Source organism: Coturnix japonica, chromosome 4 (assembly GCF_001577835.2).
Source record: "Coturnix japonica isolate 7356 chromosome 4, Coturnix japonica 2.1, whole genome shotgun sequence".
Taxonomy (NCBI): Eukaryota; Metazoa; Chordata; class Aves; order Galliformes; family Phasianidae; genus Coturnix; species Coturnix japonica.
In genome coordinates, this window is record NC_029519.1 from 74,726,363 (window position 1) to 74,748,832 (window position 22,470).

The 22,470-nt window shown below is 41.0% G+C and overlaps 1 protein-coding gene across 5 annotated transcripts in view; it reads right to left on the reverse strand.

The window, feature by feature from the left end:
* ADD1 (adducin 1) overlaps window positions 1-22,470 on the reverse strand; it is a 47,158-nt gene that overhangs the window by 18,980 nt on the left and 5,708 nt on the right. For all 5 annotated transcript variants that reach the window (XM_032444079.1, XM_032444075.1, XM_032444078.1 and 2 more), the window contains exons 2-4: window positions 4,222-4,434; window positions 3,540-3,702; window positions 2,802-2,953 (exon numbers count right to left, since the gene is read on the reverse strand). In XM_032444079.1, the coding sequence (XP_032299970.1) occupies window positions 2,802-2,953; window positions 3,540-3,702; window positions 4,222-4,416 (510 nt within the window). In that variant the 5' untranslated portion in view covers window positions 4,417-4,434. The remainder of the gene's footprint in view (window positions 1-2,801; window positions 2,954-3,539; window positions 3,703-4,221; window positions 4,435-22,470) is intronic.

Consider the following 22,470-nt stretch of genomic DNA (forward strand, 5'->3'; position numbering starts at 1 on the left):
CCAGTAAAATAGAAAGTATAAAAGAAAACGTAAGAACATGTAAGAATTTAGCCCGCAGATTTAAAATTTCTTGATGCTGCGTTGGGTTTCACCACTGATCCTGGGGTGCCACGTGAGATAATTGAGTTCATTATACAAAAATAATGCTGATTTCATTTCACCACTGTACAATGAAAAATACTGGACAGGTAATTTAGGTGTTTCTCAATGGAAAGTTAAAATGGAGATTTAGTTAAAAGAAGTTAAAAGAAATAACTCCTGATAACAAAACCGCTTTTATGCTCATTTCAGAGATCAGGCCAGAAGGGTGTTTCTCAGAACCCATGGAGATCTTTTAAAACAAATGTTCAGATACAACTTTATGAAGTTTCCCACTTTGCTACGTGCCAACATTTTTTTCTTCACGTTTTTCACAGAGCAGTTGAAGTCTGAAGGAAGCTCTGCGGGTAATTTCATCCAACACACAGATGTTCCACTGCCTTAAGATGCACCTATTTTTTGCTCACTCAGGTCTTCTACTGCTCTCAGTATTAAATGGATACATACTTTCTACTGCAGGAAAATAACTTTTCTTAATAAGTAGTTGATCAGTGTCCTGAAAGTTTGTGGTACAAATCTGCCTTCCTTAATAACCAGCTGATTAGGTGCACACGAGCCTTGAACTGCACCAGCTAGTCCAAGATAACCTGTACTTTTATGAATCACCAAAATAATTCTCCACTACAGAATTCTAAATGATCTAGAAAATCTTCTACTTAATTATGCAAAACAAAAAACAGGTATTATTAAAATGCACAAAAAGCTAATGAGAAAGCTAGAACATACCATAAACAAAGGGCAGCATCTCCCAAACAATCTTACTTCAGGATCCGATCCAATAAACAACTCATGCCCTCAAAGCAAACCAAGACCAAGTGAATGAAGCACCTGCAGTAAACCTGTAATCTCAAATTCTGCCTAACCCTGGAGGCACCCAGGTTTATTACAAATCCTTTTACTTGACATGAAAGCTCTTGGTAACTCTGTAATTCTGCACCAGGACTGCACCAGACTGAACACACAGACAGATTGATAAGGATCCAGAGGAGCAGAGGTACTGCAATCAGCTCTCTCATATGCTCATAAAGCCTTTCTCCTCCGTCTTGCACAGTGACATCCCTAACAGAAGGCTGTTTTCACCTTTTTACTGTATTTTCCACAAAGTACACTACTGGCTTTTAACTTCAGTGCAATCACCTAGAAATGAGAGCATCCATTCACAATAAAAAAACAACCTGGAGTCAAAATCCAGCTTTGCATCAAGTGATAACATCTTCCACATTCTAAAGAACACCTTGCCTCCACAGTACCACTTAATATATAGGCATACAGAACAAAGACGAGACTATTCTGTAAACACAACAACCTTGTTCCACATCGACTTCTCGAGGTAAATTATATCTCTTAGTCACCTTTCAGGTTGCTACTCACTGGAGGAATCTGTATAAGAAAGTCAACTATCACTTGTGATTGCCAGTGACATGATTAACCGAAAACTTTCTAACACTGCTCTGCCCTTCAAAAGCAAAATACAGCCAAAACATTTCCAACATCTCATACTCCAAATGCCCTATCTTCTAACTGAACTGCTAACGCATTATCTAACCTAATTATCTAAGCTCTCTGTACTTTCTCTCCTTCTCCTCTGTAAAAGAAAACAAACTCGATGCATTAGATGCATTATTCCCCAATTACATGGCCTTACTTACGGCTCTAGGCACACAGCTCCTCATTACACTTAACTTTGTGTCTAAATTCAAATATCCCCAGGGCTAAATATGACACTAGAAAGCCATCTCTAAAGCTGCTTCCCTGCTATTCTTTTGCAGCATTAATATTCCTTTTAAAAAAACAATTCTCACGTCACGTATGAAAAATCAGGGGGTGGCACAGAGCTGTTTACAAGAACCACTATGTTGGATACGTTCCCTCAGTAAAAGAACCAAATGGTCTAATCAGCATTGCCTGATCCTGCGCCTACTCATATCATTTATTATATTCATCAGTTCATAAGCAATGTACCTTGAAATCTCAAAAAGCAGAAATAATTAAATTACCATATTTCATTCAGATTGCAATTAAAACCAAAAATACATCATGGACCACCTCTACTACGTGGAACAAAACCCTACAACAATCCAGCTCTGTTAGGAAAACAATCGACTGAATTGCACACCACAGCTGTGACTTCACTCATGAGACTCATGTTGATCATCCTTCTGGCACATAAAACCTCCTTGATTTGACCTCCTTGTCATTCTTATTGAGGATGCCAGCGATTACTCAGTTACAAAGAGAACTGTTGGCATGCAACACGAAGCTCAACAGTCCACTCGTGTTCTGAAATACTACGGTTTCCTTTACAAAGAAGTCAGTAGAGAATTTTCAATAACATTGCATAGTATTACTGGTGAAAAGATGGCTTAGCACTTAGAAAATGAAGACATTACCTTGCAGAATAATGCATACAATTACTCAAACCATTTAAGATACTAAAAGATTCAGCCTTTTAAGAACCTTAAATTTCCTTGTAAGATTTTTCACATACACTCTCTTAAGTCTATTCATACTATGGTAGCTGACATCCAAGCCATTTCAGCTCTTATTCTTAAGAAGCAATGACTAATCTCTTCACTATTATTCTGCTTTCAATACCACTTTGCTCTTCTTCCACACAAAGAGAAGATGACAGATGAGGGAGGGAATCAATTCACTTGTATTCTGAAACAATTGGTTCAGTTCTCCGTTGATTCAATACTCACTGTTATATGATTGTAAATAAGCTGAGACCAGCCAAAGAGATCTGCTAATCTGTAGAAAGCCGCCAATTTACATCGTAATAACTTCTCCCCTTTTTCATAAGCGATGGAATCAGACCCCCTGAGATCATTCACTGGTGTCACCATGCCAAGGCCTGAGAAGAGAAGAAAGCACAAGGCAGTTGTGTTTGTGTTAGCTAGAACACAATAGCAGCCATCGCAGTTAGAATGTTTTTTCTTGCTAGTTAATACCAACATATTAGCCTTAGAAATGGAGAGCAAGATTTAATTACTATCGTGTCATAATGCATATTTAATCAGTATAATTAAGATCTCTGACAAGATCTTCGCTAGAGCCAGCTTCCTTAATGTTCACTGGGGTTAAGGTGACGGTAAGCTCTTTAGTAAAATCCCTCCCATCAATCTCATATAAAACACAACTATTCATTGATAACAGAGAATTGTAACCCCAAATATTCCACTTCTTGAGACATACAGGTTTTTATACCTGGAAAGAAGAATTATACACCTAGTAAGGTGTAATTAAGAAATAATAAATGCAAGCTAAATAGAGGAGGATTACAGTAAAGCATTACAGTTACTATAGGTCTAGTTACAATGAGAAGGCAGGGTAATATCTGAACTTCGCAGAACACAATGAAATTCATGGCATTCACACAGTCTTCATTTTAAGCCTTTCAGACAAGAGAATTTAACCGTTCTACATTAATGTGCACTCACTCATGTTTAACGCAGCCATTCCTCCTTGTGGTGCTGCTGGGTAGACATTTGGCACATTTGTTGTCATAAAATCTGCAATCTGCTGTAAAGCCAATAATCCTGTTGGATTCTTCCCCTTCTTAAATTGCTCCTGGATCATAGACTCCAATTCTTCACAAAAAGCCTGCCAACAGGACATTGCATAATGTAAAGCAATACACACCAACTTCAGCTTCTCATACAGCTTCTTTATAACACCTAAATGAAAATGTTGCATGCACTTCCTCCATGAGGGAAATATCTATAATAATCCTCAAACCATTCAATACTTCTAATTGTGCACCTGTTCTGGAAAAGATGTACAGTAATATTCCAAATGTCAGATGACAGAAAACTGAACACAGGACAGAGCTGCATAAGCTACTGTTTGAAGAGTTACTTGATTTCAGTACTTAAATGAATGTTAAAATACAAAACAATTTAAAAAGATGTTTTAATATAAATACATAGATGATATGAAAAGAATGCTGACTGATAACATACAGAATCCTGAAATGAAGTCTGAGAGGCTTCTTCATGAGCAAGTGTTAAACTTCAACCAGGTAATGTGAGAAAAAATGGGCTACTAACTTTAGAAGGAAGTTCAAACAATAGAGAGATAATAAATTCATCACTTCAAAGATGGAGCATTTTCTTTTCTTACCGGGCTTTGAAGAATCATGGAGACTCTTTTCTTCTGTTCCATCATGTTAAAATCCTGGCGAAGGTCAGGTGCCATATTTCTCTCTCTCAAGTAATCTGGATTATTTTCATCAACTCGATCGAAATATCTCTCTTTATGAGGGGCTGTTGTTAGAGGTGGCGAGGTCACCACCGCCGCACCAGAATCACCATTCATAGTATGGCTTTATGGAACCTGAACAGGACAAAGAAGATGCGTGAATAAAACAAGGAAACAATGAAGAACTTAGTGTTTCTTGTTTAAGAGAAAAAGTTCAAATTCACCTACTGTTAGCATGGCCTCCCAAACTCAAAAGCCCTGTTTCTGCAGTAGGATAGCAATAACTTAAAGAAAAATGGTCTTAAGAGATGTGACTAGAAAGGTAGGCTAATAGACACTCAAGGTTGAACGTACTATGTGGATACGTGCTACACAAAACCACCATGAGAACTCCCACATCCAGCTCCTAAAGCTGACTGCAGTGTTGCTTTCTGAAGCACAAATGCCTTTCAAATCCTGTCACAGAGAACACTGTGACAACACAATGCCTACAGTCACAATAACTTTAAATTTCAGACGTTTAAGTCAATGAAATGAGCCCCCTGGCCAGGGCTCACTCCTGCTTTACATGTGACATACAACTGCAGGTATCCACCAGAAAGCCTGAAAACAGCCAGCACTGCTCATCCACACAAGATGATCTTCACTCACAAGAACCCCTTTGTGTACCATTATTCCAGTTTTCAAAGCACGTTACAATCTTCATTCAAAAATCCTTTTTTGCAAGATTTCATGAAGCCTTTCAAGTCTGATAAAGCAGCCCCTGCAACACCTTCAGCCGTGGATCTCTCATTCCCGATCACGTATCAAATTCAACCTTTTCAGAGAAGATAATTTTCATTGCACATCACGCGCAATTAGCAAAATGTCACCAATGCAAACTGTACTTCTCAAAACTGCAAATATTTAACTTGCTTGGCAAGCTGCAGTGATGTACATTACATGTAAAATATGCCACGTTGAAATCCCATACCCTCATTGTATTTAGCAACTTCACCAATAAATGTGCCAAGCGAACCTGCAGCTCTTTTCCTGCAGGTATAGGAACAGATAAAGGAAATTCAGCAGCAGCCTCCAGCTCCCTGCTCCACTGAGATCAGACTCATTTCAGTTAGAGTGATTTAGAGACCAGGGGCTCAAACAGGCAGGAAAAACTCAGCTGTTCATTTCATTACGCACCTTCAGTTTTGTAAGGATTTGTACCATCGGAATCTGCTGATATTGCAAGTTACTGCAATTCTTTCTCCGATGCAGTGGAAGAGATCGTACGTATCTTCATCTAAATAATGATTCTCCTTCTGCACATTAGAGCTGGTAAATATTGACACAAACCTCTATTTTAAAAATTTCCTTAGCTTCCTGTCTTGCTTTTGCTTGCAAACTACATTAGGCATTTACCTGCATATTTATTAGCTAAACCACCTCAGATGTGGATGCACACAGAAGAAGTTATTTTGAAATGCAAAACATGCCGAACAAAATCAGCGCTGTGAAGAAAATCATCTACTTTGAGACATCAGAATCAGCAGATCTCATCCTTTCTAATTCTTACATTAGAAGACAGGTCTGCCTGCCATTCCAAAAAGCAGCAAACAAATCACTCAAAACCTACTACCCGATTCTACAGCCTCTTTTCTGAGCTCTATTAATGCCTGTGCCTCTTTCTGGCTTGTAAAACAACAGCCTGCAGACCCAAGCAGGTGCTTTGCAGTCCTGACCACCCCCAACACTGCCCAGCACACGGCACATCTGCACTCCTTGCTCCATGCTGCTCCCAGCAGCCTCACAAAGGCAACCCCCAAATGGGACTGCAGCACTGCACTGAGCTTGTGTTATTCCTGCTCTGAGCTGGAGTTTGAGAAGGATCTGGAATGCAATAATTTAACAGGAAATTCAGCATTCATCTCCAGGCAGTCCTTTTATACCAGAGGTTAAATATCCAGTTCATAGCTCAGTCTTACAGATATCCACAATTACTAGCATCCCCCCCCATCCCTACACAGTCTTAAAATAATCCCTTTTAATATAACAGCAATTGCCGATTTCAGTGTTAGCTACTGACGAGAAAGGTAACACTTTTTGAATTAGAAACTGATGCACTTAACAACATTTCACAAAAGCCTCTGAAATTTATCCATTAATTTCCTCAAAAACCCTTTGAAAGGAAGGCAAGATGGACTCTGCAGTGAGACCTTCAGCAATGCGTGCAGAGACAAAATAAAAGGAATCAGAACAGTTAAGCTGAGCAGACGGGGAAGTCAGATAAGCTGCAATGGACTTTTTGCCACGCTTGTTGTTTTTGGCACAAGTGTGTCAGTGACACCACACCCTTAACTGAAAGCCACGGCTGGAAGCTCAGTGCACAGAAATCCTTCCTCTGCGAGCAGGAACTTTCCGACACAGAGCTGTGGATGTCCCATCCCTGGAGGTGCTCAAGGCCAGGTTGGATGGGACCTGGGCAGCCAGCCCACGGCAGAGCTGGGGACTAGGTGGGCTGTGAGGTGCCTCCAAACCAAACCACTGCATGATTCTATGATAGACTATCAAAATGAACAGCATCCATCACAATGGGCAAAGCCATGAAACACAAATCACAGCCTACAGTCACTGAAGCAATTAAATCCATTTATCTCATATACGTGTGTGCATTAAAGCTATACATTTCCTTAAAGACACTGCATCAAATGAGAGCCATCAAGCCAGTTCTCAGCATATGGGACTCACTGGATGCTGCGTGCACAGCTATGGTCAGGAAATGACCATCAGGAAAGCAGCCTTATACAACTTATAGATCATTTACAGACAAAAAACACTGCTGTCAAAAACATCCTGAAATAATTATTAATACTTAGGATTACTTCCTTTTTATTTAAAATTAATACTACAGAGAGGGTTTCACCTCCATTCACCGAAGAGGAAGTGCCAGGAGGTTAAACTCAAACAAAAGAAGCAAGGTTTAGAAGAGGAATAGCACAAAACTGTTCCTGTTAACATGCAGAAAGAAGAAAAACGTCAGTGTTTTCAACAGCTCCTGTTCCCCAGCACTACGTAAGAAGGAGCAGATGATGCACTTTCAGTTTGATAATTCTACACACGCAGAGACAGCAACAGCCATTAAGAGTCTGCAGTAACTCAAGGGCACAACAACACTTCAAAACTAAAAACATACACAGATTATCAAAACCACAGTGCGTTTGGGAGGAGATTCCAATGCAGTCAATAAACACATTTAAAATTTTAATATTCAATTCCTATAATACCTGGAAGTTGGAATAGATATCTCAGACTTTACAGGTTCAGTGTTTCTTAGCTTGTAGCACCATCATAAATATTATAGGAACCTTGAGCTCTGTAATGGCTCACAAGAAGCTGTCAGCCAAGAACCAGCGATCTGCATTTCTTGGAGGAGCACTGCAATCACTTAAAGGTAGGGAGGCTTTTTGTTGCTGGGGAGAGGCTGTGCTTTTTCTGTTATCTTTTTTCTTTTCAGTTATGACTTTACTTTTCCTGTCACAAATAGCAATAGCACTAACTTGTAATGAGTTATTTTTGCTCCTCGGCATTCAGAGGAAAAGTATTTTTGCTGAGGCTGCAACCAGACAGGACTTGATCTAATCTAAGGGCTCACTGCCACCGAAGGGCCGACCACACCTCTTCACATCAATGCAGCTTTCAGCCTGCAGAGGCCAACTGAGAATAAAAACACTCTCTGAGAAGCAAAAAGAAACCCACTCCATTCTCCTCCTGAAACAAACAACAAAAACAGACCCATTCATTTATTTTTATTATTAAGTTTAGAGTTGTCTGATTCAAAATCTTGTAAAATCGAGTCATATCAAAGATCATATCAAACTCCAAAAACTTAGAATCATAGAACTTGTTCTTGTCCTGGTAGCTTACAAACCCTCTGTGCAAAAAGCTCTGTAAGCAAAACACTCGTATGGGAGCTTGTGTCCAGCTTGCAAAGTGAGTCAGAACTCTTCTCGGCCCAGAGCCACCATTACAGTTCCAGTCACTGGCAACAAAAGGCTGAACATAGGAGAACAGCGACATAGTAATCTGCTTTGCACCCACCTGTTTCTGATTGTTCCTCTAACAAGTTCTCTCCTCTCATGCCAGAAATCACAGAATTGGAGGGGTTGGAAGGGACCTCTGAGATCCCCCAGTCCAACCTCTGCTAAAGCAGGTTGCACATGAAACTGTCCAGGAGGGTCCTGAACATCCCAAGAGGATGAGGCTCCGCAGTCCCTCTGTGCAGCCTGTTCCAGTGCTCTGTCACCCTTAAAGAAGTTTTTCTTTGTGTTCAGATGGAAATTCTCATGTTTCAGTTCACACCCATTGCCCCTTGTCCTGCTGTTGCACATTGCTGAAATGAGCCTGGTCCCATTCACTTGCCTGTCTGACAGTTAAGTAATGACAAAATCCCTTCTCAGCCTTCCCTTCTCCAGGATGAACATCCCCAGGTCTCATGAAGGTGACGACTCCAGGTCCCTCATCATCTCTGTGGCCTCCTGCTGGAATGCCTTAAGAAGTTCCCTATCTTTCCTAAAACGAGGAGCCCAGAACCAGGCAGAACTATGCCATGGAAAAAAGGTTTGACAAGAAATTCCTGAAAGAGGGAACAAATGGAGTCAGGGAGCTGTGCAAAGCGGGGGCACAGAGAAGGAATGCCAGGAAGGGACAGAAGGGAGCCAGGAAGGATGGGCTGTCATGCAGGCAGTGTGTTACTCGAGGTCACCGAGCAGCTGTGCCACACTGACAGCATCAACACCAGGCAGCAGGGGAACGGCCAGGAGTATGAACAGCTACCTACAGACAGCAAGAGTCCATCAGCATCTGTGTAAAGAGTTGTTTGCAAGCTTATGCTATCACTACTTCACCCAATATCCTGATGCTTTCTGTACTAACAATTTTCATTTACTTGAGAATAAAATTTGTTCATCTTGCTCCCTGAAAAATTATTTACAAAAGTAAATGATTTATTGTTTGCACTAAAGTTTCCATCATGTTCAGTGAGAACATTTTGGCACCAATGACATTGGATTTGCTCTTTCCATTCCAAATGTTTCCTACTGAACTTTGAAGAGGAAAAGCTGGCGCTACCTTAGGAAGTGTAAGAACAAAGAAAGTAAATCATGCCCGTACCTCTTAACAGACAATGTACTTTGCATCGTGAATAACCAAATTATTTTCTTTACCAAATGTTCCTGGCTCGTGCATCTTCCAAATTTCCACTGCTCTTTGTCTTGGGGCAGGAAGAGACCACTTCATGAGCACAAACACTCCTTTATGTCGTATTGAATGAAGGCTCCACCATCCCACTCAGCACCAGAGGTACTGCCAGTCAAATACAGGATCCTCAAAACACAGAGAAAACCAACTGTGTGTTTATCTCTCTGGAAGTGTTGTATTTCGGATGGATAATATCGTGCCTTAGTATCCATGGCAGTAAACATGTCATTTTTTCCTCATTCTTTCTTCCCAATCCTAACGTTTTGCTAAGCAGTTTGGTTTTATTTAAGCTTACATGACCGAAAATGTCTTTGCAGCAGAAAAATTACTTTGCTCTCACTTCTTGGATTCAGTAACTCAGTCTGACTTGTTCCAAGTGATTCTGATATTGCATTTCTGGAAAGGTTCGGCACATAAATTCATGGATGACTAAGGACAGAGACAGCAGAAAACAGGCTCGATATGGCCCTGGGCAACTGATCTCGCTGTGGATGTCCCTGTTCACTGCAGGGGAGTGAGGCCACATGACCTCAAAAAGTCCCTTCCACGACTCCATGATAACATAAGAAGCTATACTGCTCACGTAACAGAAAAACTCTACATAATGTAAACACCTTGAACCAGGGCAGCACCTGGGTCACAGGCGGCTGCTTCTGAAGACTTTGGTTGCCCCCAGAATAACCCCTTACAGTTCAGTGAACAACACAGGCTTCAGGATTGAGGTTCAGAGTCATAGCACAGCTTTCCAGACGCATTTCTTTTATCTCTTCCTGCATTGGAACTGACACAGAATTTGCTGCTCACTGAACCTGGACTTAAGGAGCCATCAAATCAGCTCCCACTGCCAAATAAAACCTGCCAAATACCACAAGAAGCTGCTCTGCATGCAATTCTGTTTTGAAAACATGAGTGCCAATTTAAGAAGCTTCTCAAGTGAAAACCTCAGAATTACCAAATTAATAATACCACAAAACCCAGCTGAACGCAGCTAACGTAAAGGAGCACATCCAAAGGTGAAAATTATGCCAGAATTACTCAGTGTTGAAAAAGCAAGATCTGAATTCTGGAGCAACCATAAATCCCTACCAGGAGGTGCAAACACAGTGCTGTGACCAGACAGTCTACTGTGATCGCCAAATAAAAAAATATCAAGGAGCAAAATTAGTTTATCTAACCTTGAAACAAAAATGCTATTAAGATATATACTCTGGTTATACGCACACTTCAAGAAAGGCATGAAATACTACAGAAGTGCAATGGATACAGCAGTGAAGCAGAAGGTAAAGAACTACCTTCAGCAGGAAGAGCAGCTCCACCTGTCTGGGTATGAAGAAAGACGAGCTGCTCACAGGGCTGTAACCGCCTTTCAGTCCTGCCAAGAGAAACACGGTGAGATTTCATGCTGGAGAACAAGTGTCAGACACATTTAGCCTTGAATCAAGATGGAAGTTTCCTACCCACAGACACTGGAATCCTGTGTCTTTGCTTTGTGAATCTTTTCAAAACACAAGCTTTAATCCAGGTTCCAGAATATGTTTTACTGTGTCTGTGCTGAGATGAGAGTTCTGCCTGCTTCTGAAATCTCTGTATCTGCTCTCTTTCTTAGGCTTTGGAGAAAAAAGAATGTTCCTACATGCACAATGTGCTTGTGTTATTTGCAGCTTCCAAAGCACTTCTAGAGCCGCTTGTTCATTCACACAGCATGTTATCCTGAGGGTAGGTTGGTGACAGCTGGAAACTGAATGTCAGACAGAAGACTACCAAAAATCCTCCTTAATCCTTCTCTTCTGCTCAGGTCACACTGATCTAACCTGTGATTAGGACAAACTTTCCGTAAGATCAGGTAGAGCATCTCTATCTGTTTGTAATGAAGTGCAAACCTGCCATCAGAATAATTCAGGTTCATCTTACCTAACCAATCTCAGTGACCAAAAGGATGCACGTTCCCGAATACCTTCACTTGTCTCACTGGCTGCTCAGATGCATTTGGCTGTTTAGCTCTGATAGTTCTCTAGGTTCATTTTACTTTGTTTCCCTCTTTTTATTTTTAAAGCTGGATGAAGTTGAACAGCCTGTAGAACAAAAGTGGCTGTAGCAGAAACAAGGCCTCTCTAAGCCTGTTCGTTGAACAGAAAGCAGTGGTGAAAAGTGTTTTTCCCAGCCCTGCTTAACTGCTGCGTTACATGTTGTCACTGATGTCATACAGGCTCAGCTACACCAGCCCCTCAGTACTACAGAGGAATAGTTGTCATTGATATTCATTTTTCATCTGCTAATTTGTCAAAAGCATCCATGGTCAATGCAACACTAAATTAAGTATTTTTTCCCACTATTAGTATTCAAGGATGGTGGTAACACCAGAAAGTTAGTGTACATTTATTGCAATCAGGGTCACAAGCCCACACAGATAAAGAGGTTTAACCCAAGTCCTGTTATTTTTAGGTTGCTGTGAACCCACATGCACTGCCCAGGCCTCGTGCTGAACTCACCAGCAAACCAGCGCCTACACATCTGCAAATCTGAGCCCCAGCTCTTCTAAGGGCAGGGCCACGGTTTTATGCAATGGATATTTAGAAAGCCTGAGACAAACCAAAACGAGCGTCTGACTAAAAAACAAACTGTGGTCTCAAAATGAAGTTGTTAATAATAACAGTTATTAACAGAGGACAAGGTTTTACTACTGTCCATCAATAACTTGGGGGTTCTTCTAACATACCAGGTGAAGAGGAGCAGTGAGGGCCATTCCCCACTGCAGAACAGAGGCTGCAGCACTGCATGAGAACCAAGAAACTCATAGGCAGCTTTAGGAAGAACCACAAAGCAGAGGCAGGAGGCTCTTGCACTTACTTGAATGCATGACTGTACAAGGTGCAGGTTCCCTAAATAACAACGGGCTGTTGCAAAGACCAAAGACTGAGGAAGAGTACCTTCCTGGGCATCCCAAAATCAGACATGACAATCTACCTATCTACTTTAATGTGTTTGTTGGAAACAAATGGGTGTGTCAGATCAGTGTCCTGGGAAAAGACAATTCCAACCAAAAAGCACCACCAACACACCCAATGTTATTATGCATACGAAAACAATCTTGCTTTAAAACATTGAGTGACTGTGAACATCCACCACTGTTGACGCCATCCAGAACCTGTGTTTTCCAAAAGCTCTTCTGGAGGACAAAGAAAATCAAAACCCATTTTTGAACAGGGACATAAGGACTTTCCTGACATTTTAAAAAGACAATAAATCACAGTGTCTGAAACATTAGTATATGATGGATATATATATATGGTATATAAAGGATTGACTGAAATGCAGCAGTGCAGGCTACATGGCCCCTTTTTGGGCAGAATCCAGTTATTTTTGCAGAGTCTGAATAGTGAGGAATGAGATTTGAGAACTGTGCAGGCAACAAACAGAGCGGCATTTAACTTGAACTGTTCTGCAATGATCGCTTTCAACAGAAAAATTAGATTACATGTCGTATCTTATTTATGGGAGAGAAAACAACAGGTAGTCACTTCCCTCATTTACACATAGACAGCCCTAGACTTAGCACAGCCAGGACTTTACCTTATAAAAATCAAGCACACGAGCCAGTAGATTGTTTTACAGTTAATTCTGACTGTACAGACACACTGAACTTGGAGACTTATTATAAGGTGCCTCAAAAAGGACTGAAAAATCAAAAACATTCTAAGTGCAACTTCTTCATTCATCAGAAATTATTAAACCTCACTGACAGGTCTTATATAATCTCTTATATCCTGATTTAGAGACAAGAGGCTCTTATTAAAGCAAGGCCAAGCTGAAATCCCATAAGCATATCAGTTTTGCTTTCTAGGCTGAGACCAAGAATTAGCACAGTCCCTACTCATTACAGCAAAGAGCATCATCACTAATGTTAGCCTGTCAAAACAATATCTATTATCTTACGCTAAGAAATCCCATTTGCTATAATACATCTGTTGTTCTGGTAACATTAATTGCAACTTACAATTAAGTCATGAACACTAGAAAAAAAAAAAAAAACAAACACAAAAAACATAACATTAAGGAAGTTATAGGCCATTAGTGGAGCTGCTCTGGCAGTTCATGAAATCACACAAAGAAGGACCAAGAGGCCAAGTACCAGCATACCACCACCTGGTAACAGAGCTGGGAGCCAGCAAGAAGCAGCAGGCCTGAGATCATGCTCAACGTACCTCTGAAGATACTGAGATCCTGCAACAAATGCCCCCAAGAAAAAGCAGACCTACATCATGAGACTGGCAGGTTGAGATCTTTGAGAAGGAACTGCCTGAATACGCACAGCAACTCGACGTATGAACTTCAGGCATTACTTTCTGGCAGAGAATGCAGGTGACTCAGGAATTGCTGCAGTGATTAGAGAGCACGCTGTCATGATGCTGGAACCAGCAGGCCCGATACAGAAGCAGCACAAGCATTGCTGATGGGCGTGCTACCAGACGGGGCTACAAGGGAGAATTAGGGTACATAAATGAGGTTGATGCTATACAGAGACTGGAGATTTCATGCAGGCTTAGATGAGGCAGGTGATGATGGCAGACATTCTGAATTTTTCATGAGTGTGTCATTCATGTTTACCTGAGGGTTTTGGAGGTGGCACTCCCCAGTGGCTTTAAACTGCTTCCTAGTTTTGACGGGAGAGGGAGGAAATGACAGAAATCCTAATAAGATCCAATACCAAATCAGTTTTTTGATGCAGCAGAATTGGACAGAATGTTAGAAGCCTACACTCAGAAGGAAAGAAGCATCTTTGTTTCAGTTACTATAAAATACACATCAATGTGATACAATCTGACACGCTTGAAAATTTATCCTCAAGAAACTAAGTATCTTGCTGTATCCTTCTAACCCACATAGGGAACCCGGAGAACACAAACCTTAATATGAATTTTGACGTAAATATTCCCTGTGAGATTTTCACTGCACATTCAAATGAAAACTGATCCAAATGCAAACCTTTCGGATGCATCATCATCCTATTTCCAAGTCAGCTAACAGCCAAGCTTCTTTAAATTCAGAACACCTTTAGGAGGTGGTGAATCAGGCATTTCTAAGTACTTCACAGAAATGCGCAGGCATCGGTATATAACATGGTTTGCACTGCTCATCTTCAACCCTACACTGAACATTTCTGAGCACTGTCTAGTACACACGTCCTATATGAAGGCCATTAATGCCATCTTCAAAGAGGTCTTAGAAGTGACTGCAAGACAAAGTTCATCACATCCCGCAGTTCCCAAATCCAAGAGCGTGTTGTTTTCACTCTGTCGGAGCACCCTTAGCTTTAATCTAAAGATGAAAGACATGAACTATGCATAAAAATGTTACTGGAACTGATTTTCCTGCATTAGATTGTCATCTGTTCCATAGGAGGAAACAGCATGTCAAAATGCCCCAATGTATTCTATTTTAGGAGCATCTCTTTTCTGTTTTTCTTTTACCTCGGGGAGTGTGAACATGTTCCCAACTCCAAAGTTATGCGGCCGTGTTTCCTACTTCTGGGTAAACCTCAGGGGTCAAGCACACCCACATGGCAAGAGATAAAACACCGCGAAGAAACAGCCCTCCTGATGATGCCATCTCCCTTGTCAGACAACTATTGCACAAGCAAATACGGCTTCACAGACCAACATTATGCAAACTCGGGCCTTCCACCTGAGACTATCGCTGTCAAGTGAAAAAGAAAATGAGAAAGTGTTTGCTTTGCACTTTGGGGCTTCAGATTCATACTGGGGAGAAGTGCAGCAATCCCATTTCTTCAGTCACTGCAAATCACACTAACAGTGCTTACGCCCACTTTAGCTAAGTTCCCTGCAGAAGCACAGGCACCTACAGAAGGCCAGACTTCCTCATTTCAGGAAGCCTGACCACTCACTTTTACTGGGACTATTTATTTGTTCCTTAACAAGGACCACTTTAATCTCCAGAGGGTTGCATTAATCAACCCAATGAAGGAGAACAGACAGCACATGGAAAAACAAGTCACAGCAGGAAGACAAGTGAAGGACAAAAGCAAGCCTGATACTTGCTCAGTCACTGTAATGGAGCCCCTCCCACATAAGCTGGTAAACTGAAAGAATGGCTCGTACTTCACTCTGCTGTATGCACTGGGTCCATCCATGAAGGCAGCCCTCATCCAAGAGCCTGAGCTGGCTGCGTGTGCATTGAGTGCCCTGAGACCTTGTGGGACAGGCAGCCTTGATAGAACCACTCCCGAACACACAAGTACCCACCCGAGGAAGGCCTCAACATCACAGCAAGGCAGCAGAGCATATTTGCCCAGGATTCAAACTCTGTGTTTGAGAGCACTGCCCAAACACTTCTCGAATCCACTGTGTTCTAAAAATCACACTAGCCAGCGTTGTGCTTATCATCTTAGAAATAGAAATCTAAGTTAAATTACTGAACATCAAAGATAAAGAGTCACGTTGTGCCTGCTGGGAGTCAGACAATGACCCTGAATTATCGTGTTACTGTCTATAGAGACATGCAATAAATTATACTTACTATGCCATTTTAATGTTAAACTGTTACCTTTCTGTCTGTATCAAGACCCCAGTATGTACTATCACATCTCTCCCAGAAGCCTTCCCTGCAAGGGATGTGCTTTGCACAGGCCGTTTAACTTCAGCTACCTTCGGAAGTTACTTGCTTCAGACTTATTTTGGGTTTGTTAATAACTAAACAAAAGCCTGTCAATTCTAGTGCTCAAGTATTAAGTTAATCACTTACTCAGCCATCTGCCCACTACTACTTCCAGATGCACTGACTTCACAAGGAAGAGATGGTTTCTGTAGCTGCCAGAGTAAACTCCATTTGGGGTCTTATAGACTAAGTCTTGGAGTTTGCCTGAGTGGATAGAAGATGTCAAATAGCCAAAGTAGTGGCTTAACTTTTCAAACGTTCCCATAAATATGGCCAATGCTGCACAGTTTGAAGAACAGCATCACTAACAAACACACACATTATAATGTTCCTCATATGACTGATACAAGGAGTGCAATCTTTACACTGAGTTAAACTCTTGACCATAACACCATGATGCTGTAAGTCCCATGGGCAAATAGAGCGTATGACTTAACAAGAGCAGTGTGTCTGAGGTATGTTCTGTGTAAAAATCCTAGTGAAAATCCTCTCTGTAACGTAACCCAGACTTTTAAGGCTGTTCCTGCCCTTATGGTATCACTTTATTTCCTTCTTCTATTTCAATTTATTTTTCTCATCTCTCTTCCCTGAACTAAACCAACCTCTCCTGATTTGTATTTGTCCACTATTTGCCATTGCACCCCATATATTACAAACATGTCCCATGCACATAAGAATCTCTAATCCTACATGAGCTAAAACATACTTTAAGAACAAAACGTCAAGACATTCAACTTCTACAGCCTTCTTAGTGCTCATATGTCACCCACGTTCTTTCAAAGCAGCAATGCCTTTTCCTTGCTGAAATAGCTGCAGTGTATCTGCTGAGTCACCTACTCATTGGATATGATTGCCAAACAGTTGTAGCCTTACACTGGACCTTTTTCCTTTTGTACTGATGCTGCCTGTAGTTCACATACATTTAACAGTAAACGACAAGGATGAACATCCTCATAAAAAAAAAGGAGGTTCAATGTAATTTTAACAATGCTCATAGAATGGCAAACAATGCCACACACACGGTTACCTTTCAAATAGCATTTATTTCTGAAATACAGGCTGTCAAGCTCTTTTCCCATCAAGCTCCATTTCTGGAATGTAAGTTGGCAACAGTTTAAATGTGTGCAAAGTACCACTTAAGCCCTTGACGTTATGGCTAAGAAATAGTACTCAGTTTTATCTATTTGTTCATAAAACATGAAAATACATTGAGTTTATGAATAACAACAACATCCCACCAGAAGCACATGGACAGGTCACTTGCTGGACACTGCTCTGGAAATTACTGCTACCTAAAATTAACAGGAAATTCAACTGACAGCTGAAGGGAACTCAATAACACACATTAAGCACAGTCCGGAAGGAACCTTTCAAATACCGCCACGTTTCTATCCTGCTCTACCAAACTACTTTCCATGCCTGAACTTCCTTCCAAAAATGAAGCTTTATACAAAAACATTTACTGAAAATATTTAGAATAGAAGAATATAAAGCAGATGCTGTATTTCTACCTCCGTTTCTGTTCACATCCAATAATGCACACTATTGATACAAGCAAAACACTGGCATCTGCGAGCGTTTACAAGTTCTCCCCTGGGTCTGAAATACCTCAGCAGGAATTAAGCATGATTTAGCATGTCATAATAACTGCACAACTTCTAAAGATATTGTGACCTCGGGCACCGTTAATTCCCCAGCCTGTAGATCAGTATCATTCCGTTAAGCAGGGAGAAGGCAGCACAAGCCTTTTCTTTGCAAGTCTTCTGCAAAACTACCAATCTTATATTGTGCACAAATTCAGGAGACACACTAGTTTATGACGTGGACAGTCTTCATTCAAACACTGGCAATCCACAGGAACAGCAGCACAATATCTCTCAATATACATACAAGGTTTCACCACCTTAGGGCTCTTTATAAAGTCCATTTCACAGAATCACAGAATGACCCGGGTTGGAAGGGACCTCAAGGATCATGAAGCTCCAATCCCTGTGCCTGGCAGGGCCACCAAACATACACCTTTACTAGATCAGGTTGCCCAGAGCCCCATCCAACCTGGCCTTGAACACCTCCAAGGACGGGGCATCCACAACCTCACTGGGCAGCCTGTTCCAGGACCTCACCACTCTCCTAGTAAAGAACTTCCCCCTAACATCCAACCCATTTATACTGTGTTAACTTCAGGGTTTATACTGAAAATATGAATTTCATAACATACATCCACCTCATGAGATACAACGTACCGCGTTACATAAAACAGTATTTAAAGCCTCCTACTTGCCTATGCGTTTTTTTATCCCTTGATAAAAGCATTTACATACATCAGAATGCAAGCATTCTGTCAGCCCAAGAAACAGCTCTTCAATGCACCTACAGTCTCTGGTCAAGGAAAGGTTGCAAAGACTGACAGGACAGGAACCATGGAACCAGAGGAATATTCAGACCCCCAGGCACTGTGGAAAACTACACATTCCACCCCCTCCTCCCCTTACATAAGCTAACCAGCTCCATCTTAAAGACAGTTGTATGCCACTACTCCTAAGGGAAGGATGCTTCAGGCTTTTCTGCCTCTGTTGCTTAGGAACCATCTTTTCTAATTTCCAGACTTGGTTTATTCTTGGACAGTTTGTACCCATTTGTTCTCATACCTTCAGCTTAAGAAGCTCATTTTACCCACCTGTGTTATTTCACTCATTTTTATGGAGAACAACCTCTTCATGCTCTGTTTTACAGGTTCAAAAAAGACATGTTTTTAGGTACCCTCATGCAGATAATTCTCAGTTCCCTCAGTCACTCTAGGAATAGGAGCCTCTTCCATTCTAAATCCTCATTTTTCTCCTCTCAATGATGTTTGAGAAGAATTTAGGTGAAACTCTCTACTACTCATATTCCAAGGCCTCAATTCCCTCTGTGCAAAACCTTCTGTATTGGTAGCATCTGATGGGAATGGTAGGAATAAATCAATTAATGAAAAAACTAAGACCTGGACCTGATCCTGGACACACCCCTCTACCAACATACATTCAATACGTTATCTTCTGGTCATCCAGTTCAATCCATACTTAGCAAATCCTGACACCATCATAAGTGATTTTTTACACAGACATCACTGTAGTTTTCCAGCAGAACTATATTAAACTCCAGGGAGATCTAAGAGCAGCCCTTCAGTACTTAAAGGGGGGCTGTAAGAAAGAAGGGAACAGTATCCTTAGTGGGGTATGTTGTGATAAGATAAGGGGAAATGGTTTCAAACTAAGGGGAGGTTTAGATGGGATATTAGGAAGAAGGTTTCTTTGTTTTGGCTTTTTTTAAGGGTAGAGAAGCCCTGGAACAGGTTGCCCAGAGAGGTGGCAGATGCCCCATTTCTAGAGACAGGGAAACCTTCCATGTAGTTTTTCACCCATATTTAAATTCTTTTTAGCCTTCTTTCATTGTCTCCGTGCTTCCTGATAAGACAGATCAGTCTTTTTCAATGTTCTGCTTAGTCCTCATGTTCTTATTCAATTTGCTATTAAGCTCATTAGCTCTTGCATTTCCACTAGGAAAAGAAGTCATACTTCTGTATAATAAAAAGCAATATTTGGTAAGAGAACAACTATTTCATTCAGTTGCCAGAATTATCTGCATGTTTTGCTGCACCAGAAGTCCAGCCATACCAAAAGTGGCTGAAAGCACCTCATCTAATGAGCCCTGAGCATTGCTGCAGAACTGGAATTGCAAGAACATTTGGATGCTAAATCAAGTTCTAGCCTTTGCACTATGAGCGTTCCCTCCTCTAACTACAATTATTAACAGCTTTCTGAGACCTTGAGAGATGGGTTTGGGTTTTTGGGGCTTACCTTTTTCTTTATTGTTTTGTTGCTGTTGCTCTTGGTTGGTTTAGTTGGGTCTTTATTTGTTTGCCCACCCCCCAAAGATGCCTGCCTGTAACATGAAGGAAAACATTAATGCCATGAGGTCTCCACAGAGCCACAACAAAAGAAAACAAGTAAAGGATGGTTAATTTCTCTTTTACCTCTGATACTAAATCTAAATAAAACACCCTTCATTATCAATATTTGCTTGAGAACACACTGCACTGCATCAATCACTAAGCTCAGTTTAAATGAGAAGTGCAGCAATAAGGTTCAAATTTAGGATTACTATAGCAACAGGGGAGGGTGGAGGGAAGAGATTACCAGATTACACACACAGTTCATCAGATCTTTGCTAGAATAGATTTAGCGTCAGTCAAATGAAATTACTCTAAATTTATCTCATTCATTAACGTTTGACATATCAGATTAAAGACTAAGTTAAACAAGTCAAAATTGTAGAACAAGAAGTCACAAATAAATTCAGATTGAACAACCTTGTTTATTCCTTCTGCTGTTAATATCTGATTATTAGAACACACCTTCAAACCAGGACCTGATGGATCAGAAGTCACAATATCCTGAATGACTCTGTTGAACAAAGAGGGCTTCTATCACTAATTAAAGGCCCACAAAGGACATGATGCATTAAAAATCTGCCTCATTCTTAACAAAGTGCCTCCAGTAACTGCACTACTGGAAGTGAGCGATGCCATGTCCCTCTAAGGCATGGTGGTGCCATGAAGTTCCAAATACATTGCTTCAGTAAGTCCCCTATATATCTCAACAACATCTGTGACTACAGTAATGACTTAATGCCCTGTAAACCTGGGAATGCAGAAATAAGCTCTTTAAAAAGGTGACATTAGGATATCCTGGATTTGTGTTTATAGGTAATTAATTACTCTCATCTCCTTTCTTTACGCAATCTTTAGCATTCTCCATATTTTGGGTGACTAATCAATGCTTATATAAGTAATTAGTGATGGACACTATTCCAACGTCAATAAAGAAGTACATTAATGACCAAAAGAAAGGATGAGAAAGAAACCGATCTGTCTTTCTGGGAGACCAGCTATTCCATTTCACTAGCCCACTCCCATTAGAAAGGCATCCAAACCATGTAAGAATGCAGCTACAAAGGTTTCTTTTTGACCCTGGGAGCTGTGCTTGTGGCCCACAGGGCTGTCTCTCCACTTCAGTGGCACGTACTGACCCATAAAGACTCTGCCCCAGGCAACTTTTCCACCAGCCAGAATGTTACATTAATAAGGCTGCCCTCACAATTTGCAAGACTGCCTAGAGTCCAGCTTTTCTGGCTGACATTCAGATTTTAACCACGCTTCCCAACCTTCTGTTCACCACTTCTGGCTTTCATTGAGCAGCTGCCAAAATACCCTTTATTTTCCAGTTGCCAGGCATGCCAGAGGACAATCTGAGACACTATCTTCCTCTCATTTGTGCTGCTAACAGTTCTCTGCTCCTGGCTCCAGTCCAGGTTGTTGCAGTGAGGGGAAACTGGAAGCTACTAGAAGGATACTGTCCTACAATGAGTAAGGTAGAGGTACCTTAACTGGGGTTGCACTGTCCATCTCCATTAGAGATCAACAATAAAGCCTGTGGCAGATGTAGGAGTGGAAATCTCAGTCGCCAAACTGGTTCCTCAGTGCTATAATCACAAATCCTTTCCTTCCAGGAGAGAGGGAAGAAGCTCAGTTAAGATGACCCACATAACTCAGCAGTGTCAGGATTAATACAGGTTCTCAAGGAGATGGAAAGCAGCGTGGGAAAAGCACAGCAGCAGCCATCTGCATTCAGGCAGCAGAAGCAGAGATACCAGGAGGGTCCTCTGCCACCAAGGCAAACAAGCCCACTGTCTCTTCTTGATGTATAAAAGATATAACGACTTACCACTAGATTAAATATGTATCTATACTAATCTGTCTTTCCACTCACACCACGTACGCTACTAGATCTACAGAATGGCAATACACAGTTTAATAGAAGCTTTAAGGTTAGAAAAGAACTCTAAGGTCATCAAGTCCAACATCCAAAAAGCACCAGAACATTTTACACTTGATCTCCGAAATGACATTCACTTCCCTTGGGAAAGATCTCCAAATGTACTGCTGCCAAAATAAACCAACTTTTCACCTATACTCACATACAAGGAAAAAAAGATTTCACAGGTACAGTTGAGATCTACACAAACATCTAAGATCGTTATTCTTCACAAAAACTAAATGCTTCAGTTATAACCAGAAGTACCATGAAACACCTTTGAAAACTCACCATCTCTTAAGTTCTACTTTAAGCTCAAGAAGGGGTGGAGAAACATATATGTCATATATATGCTATATGTATATAGTAGTGCAGAAAATTTATATTAAAAAGAATTGGTCTGGAGTCAAGA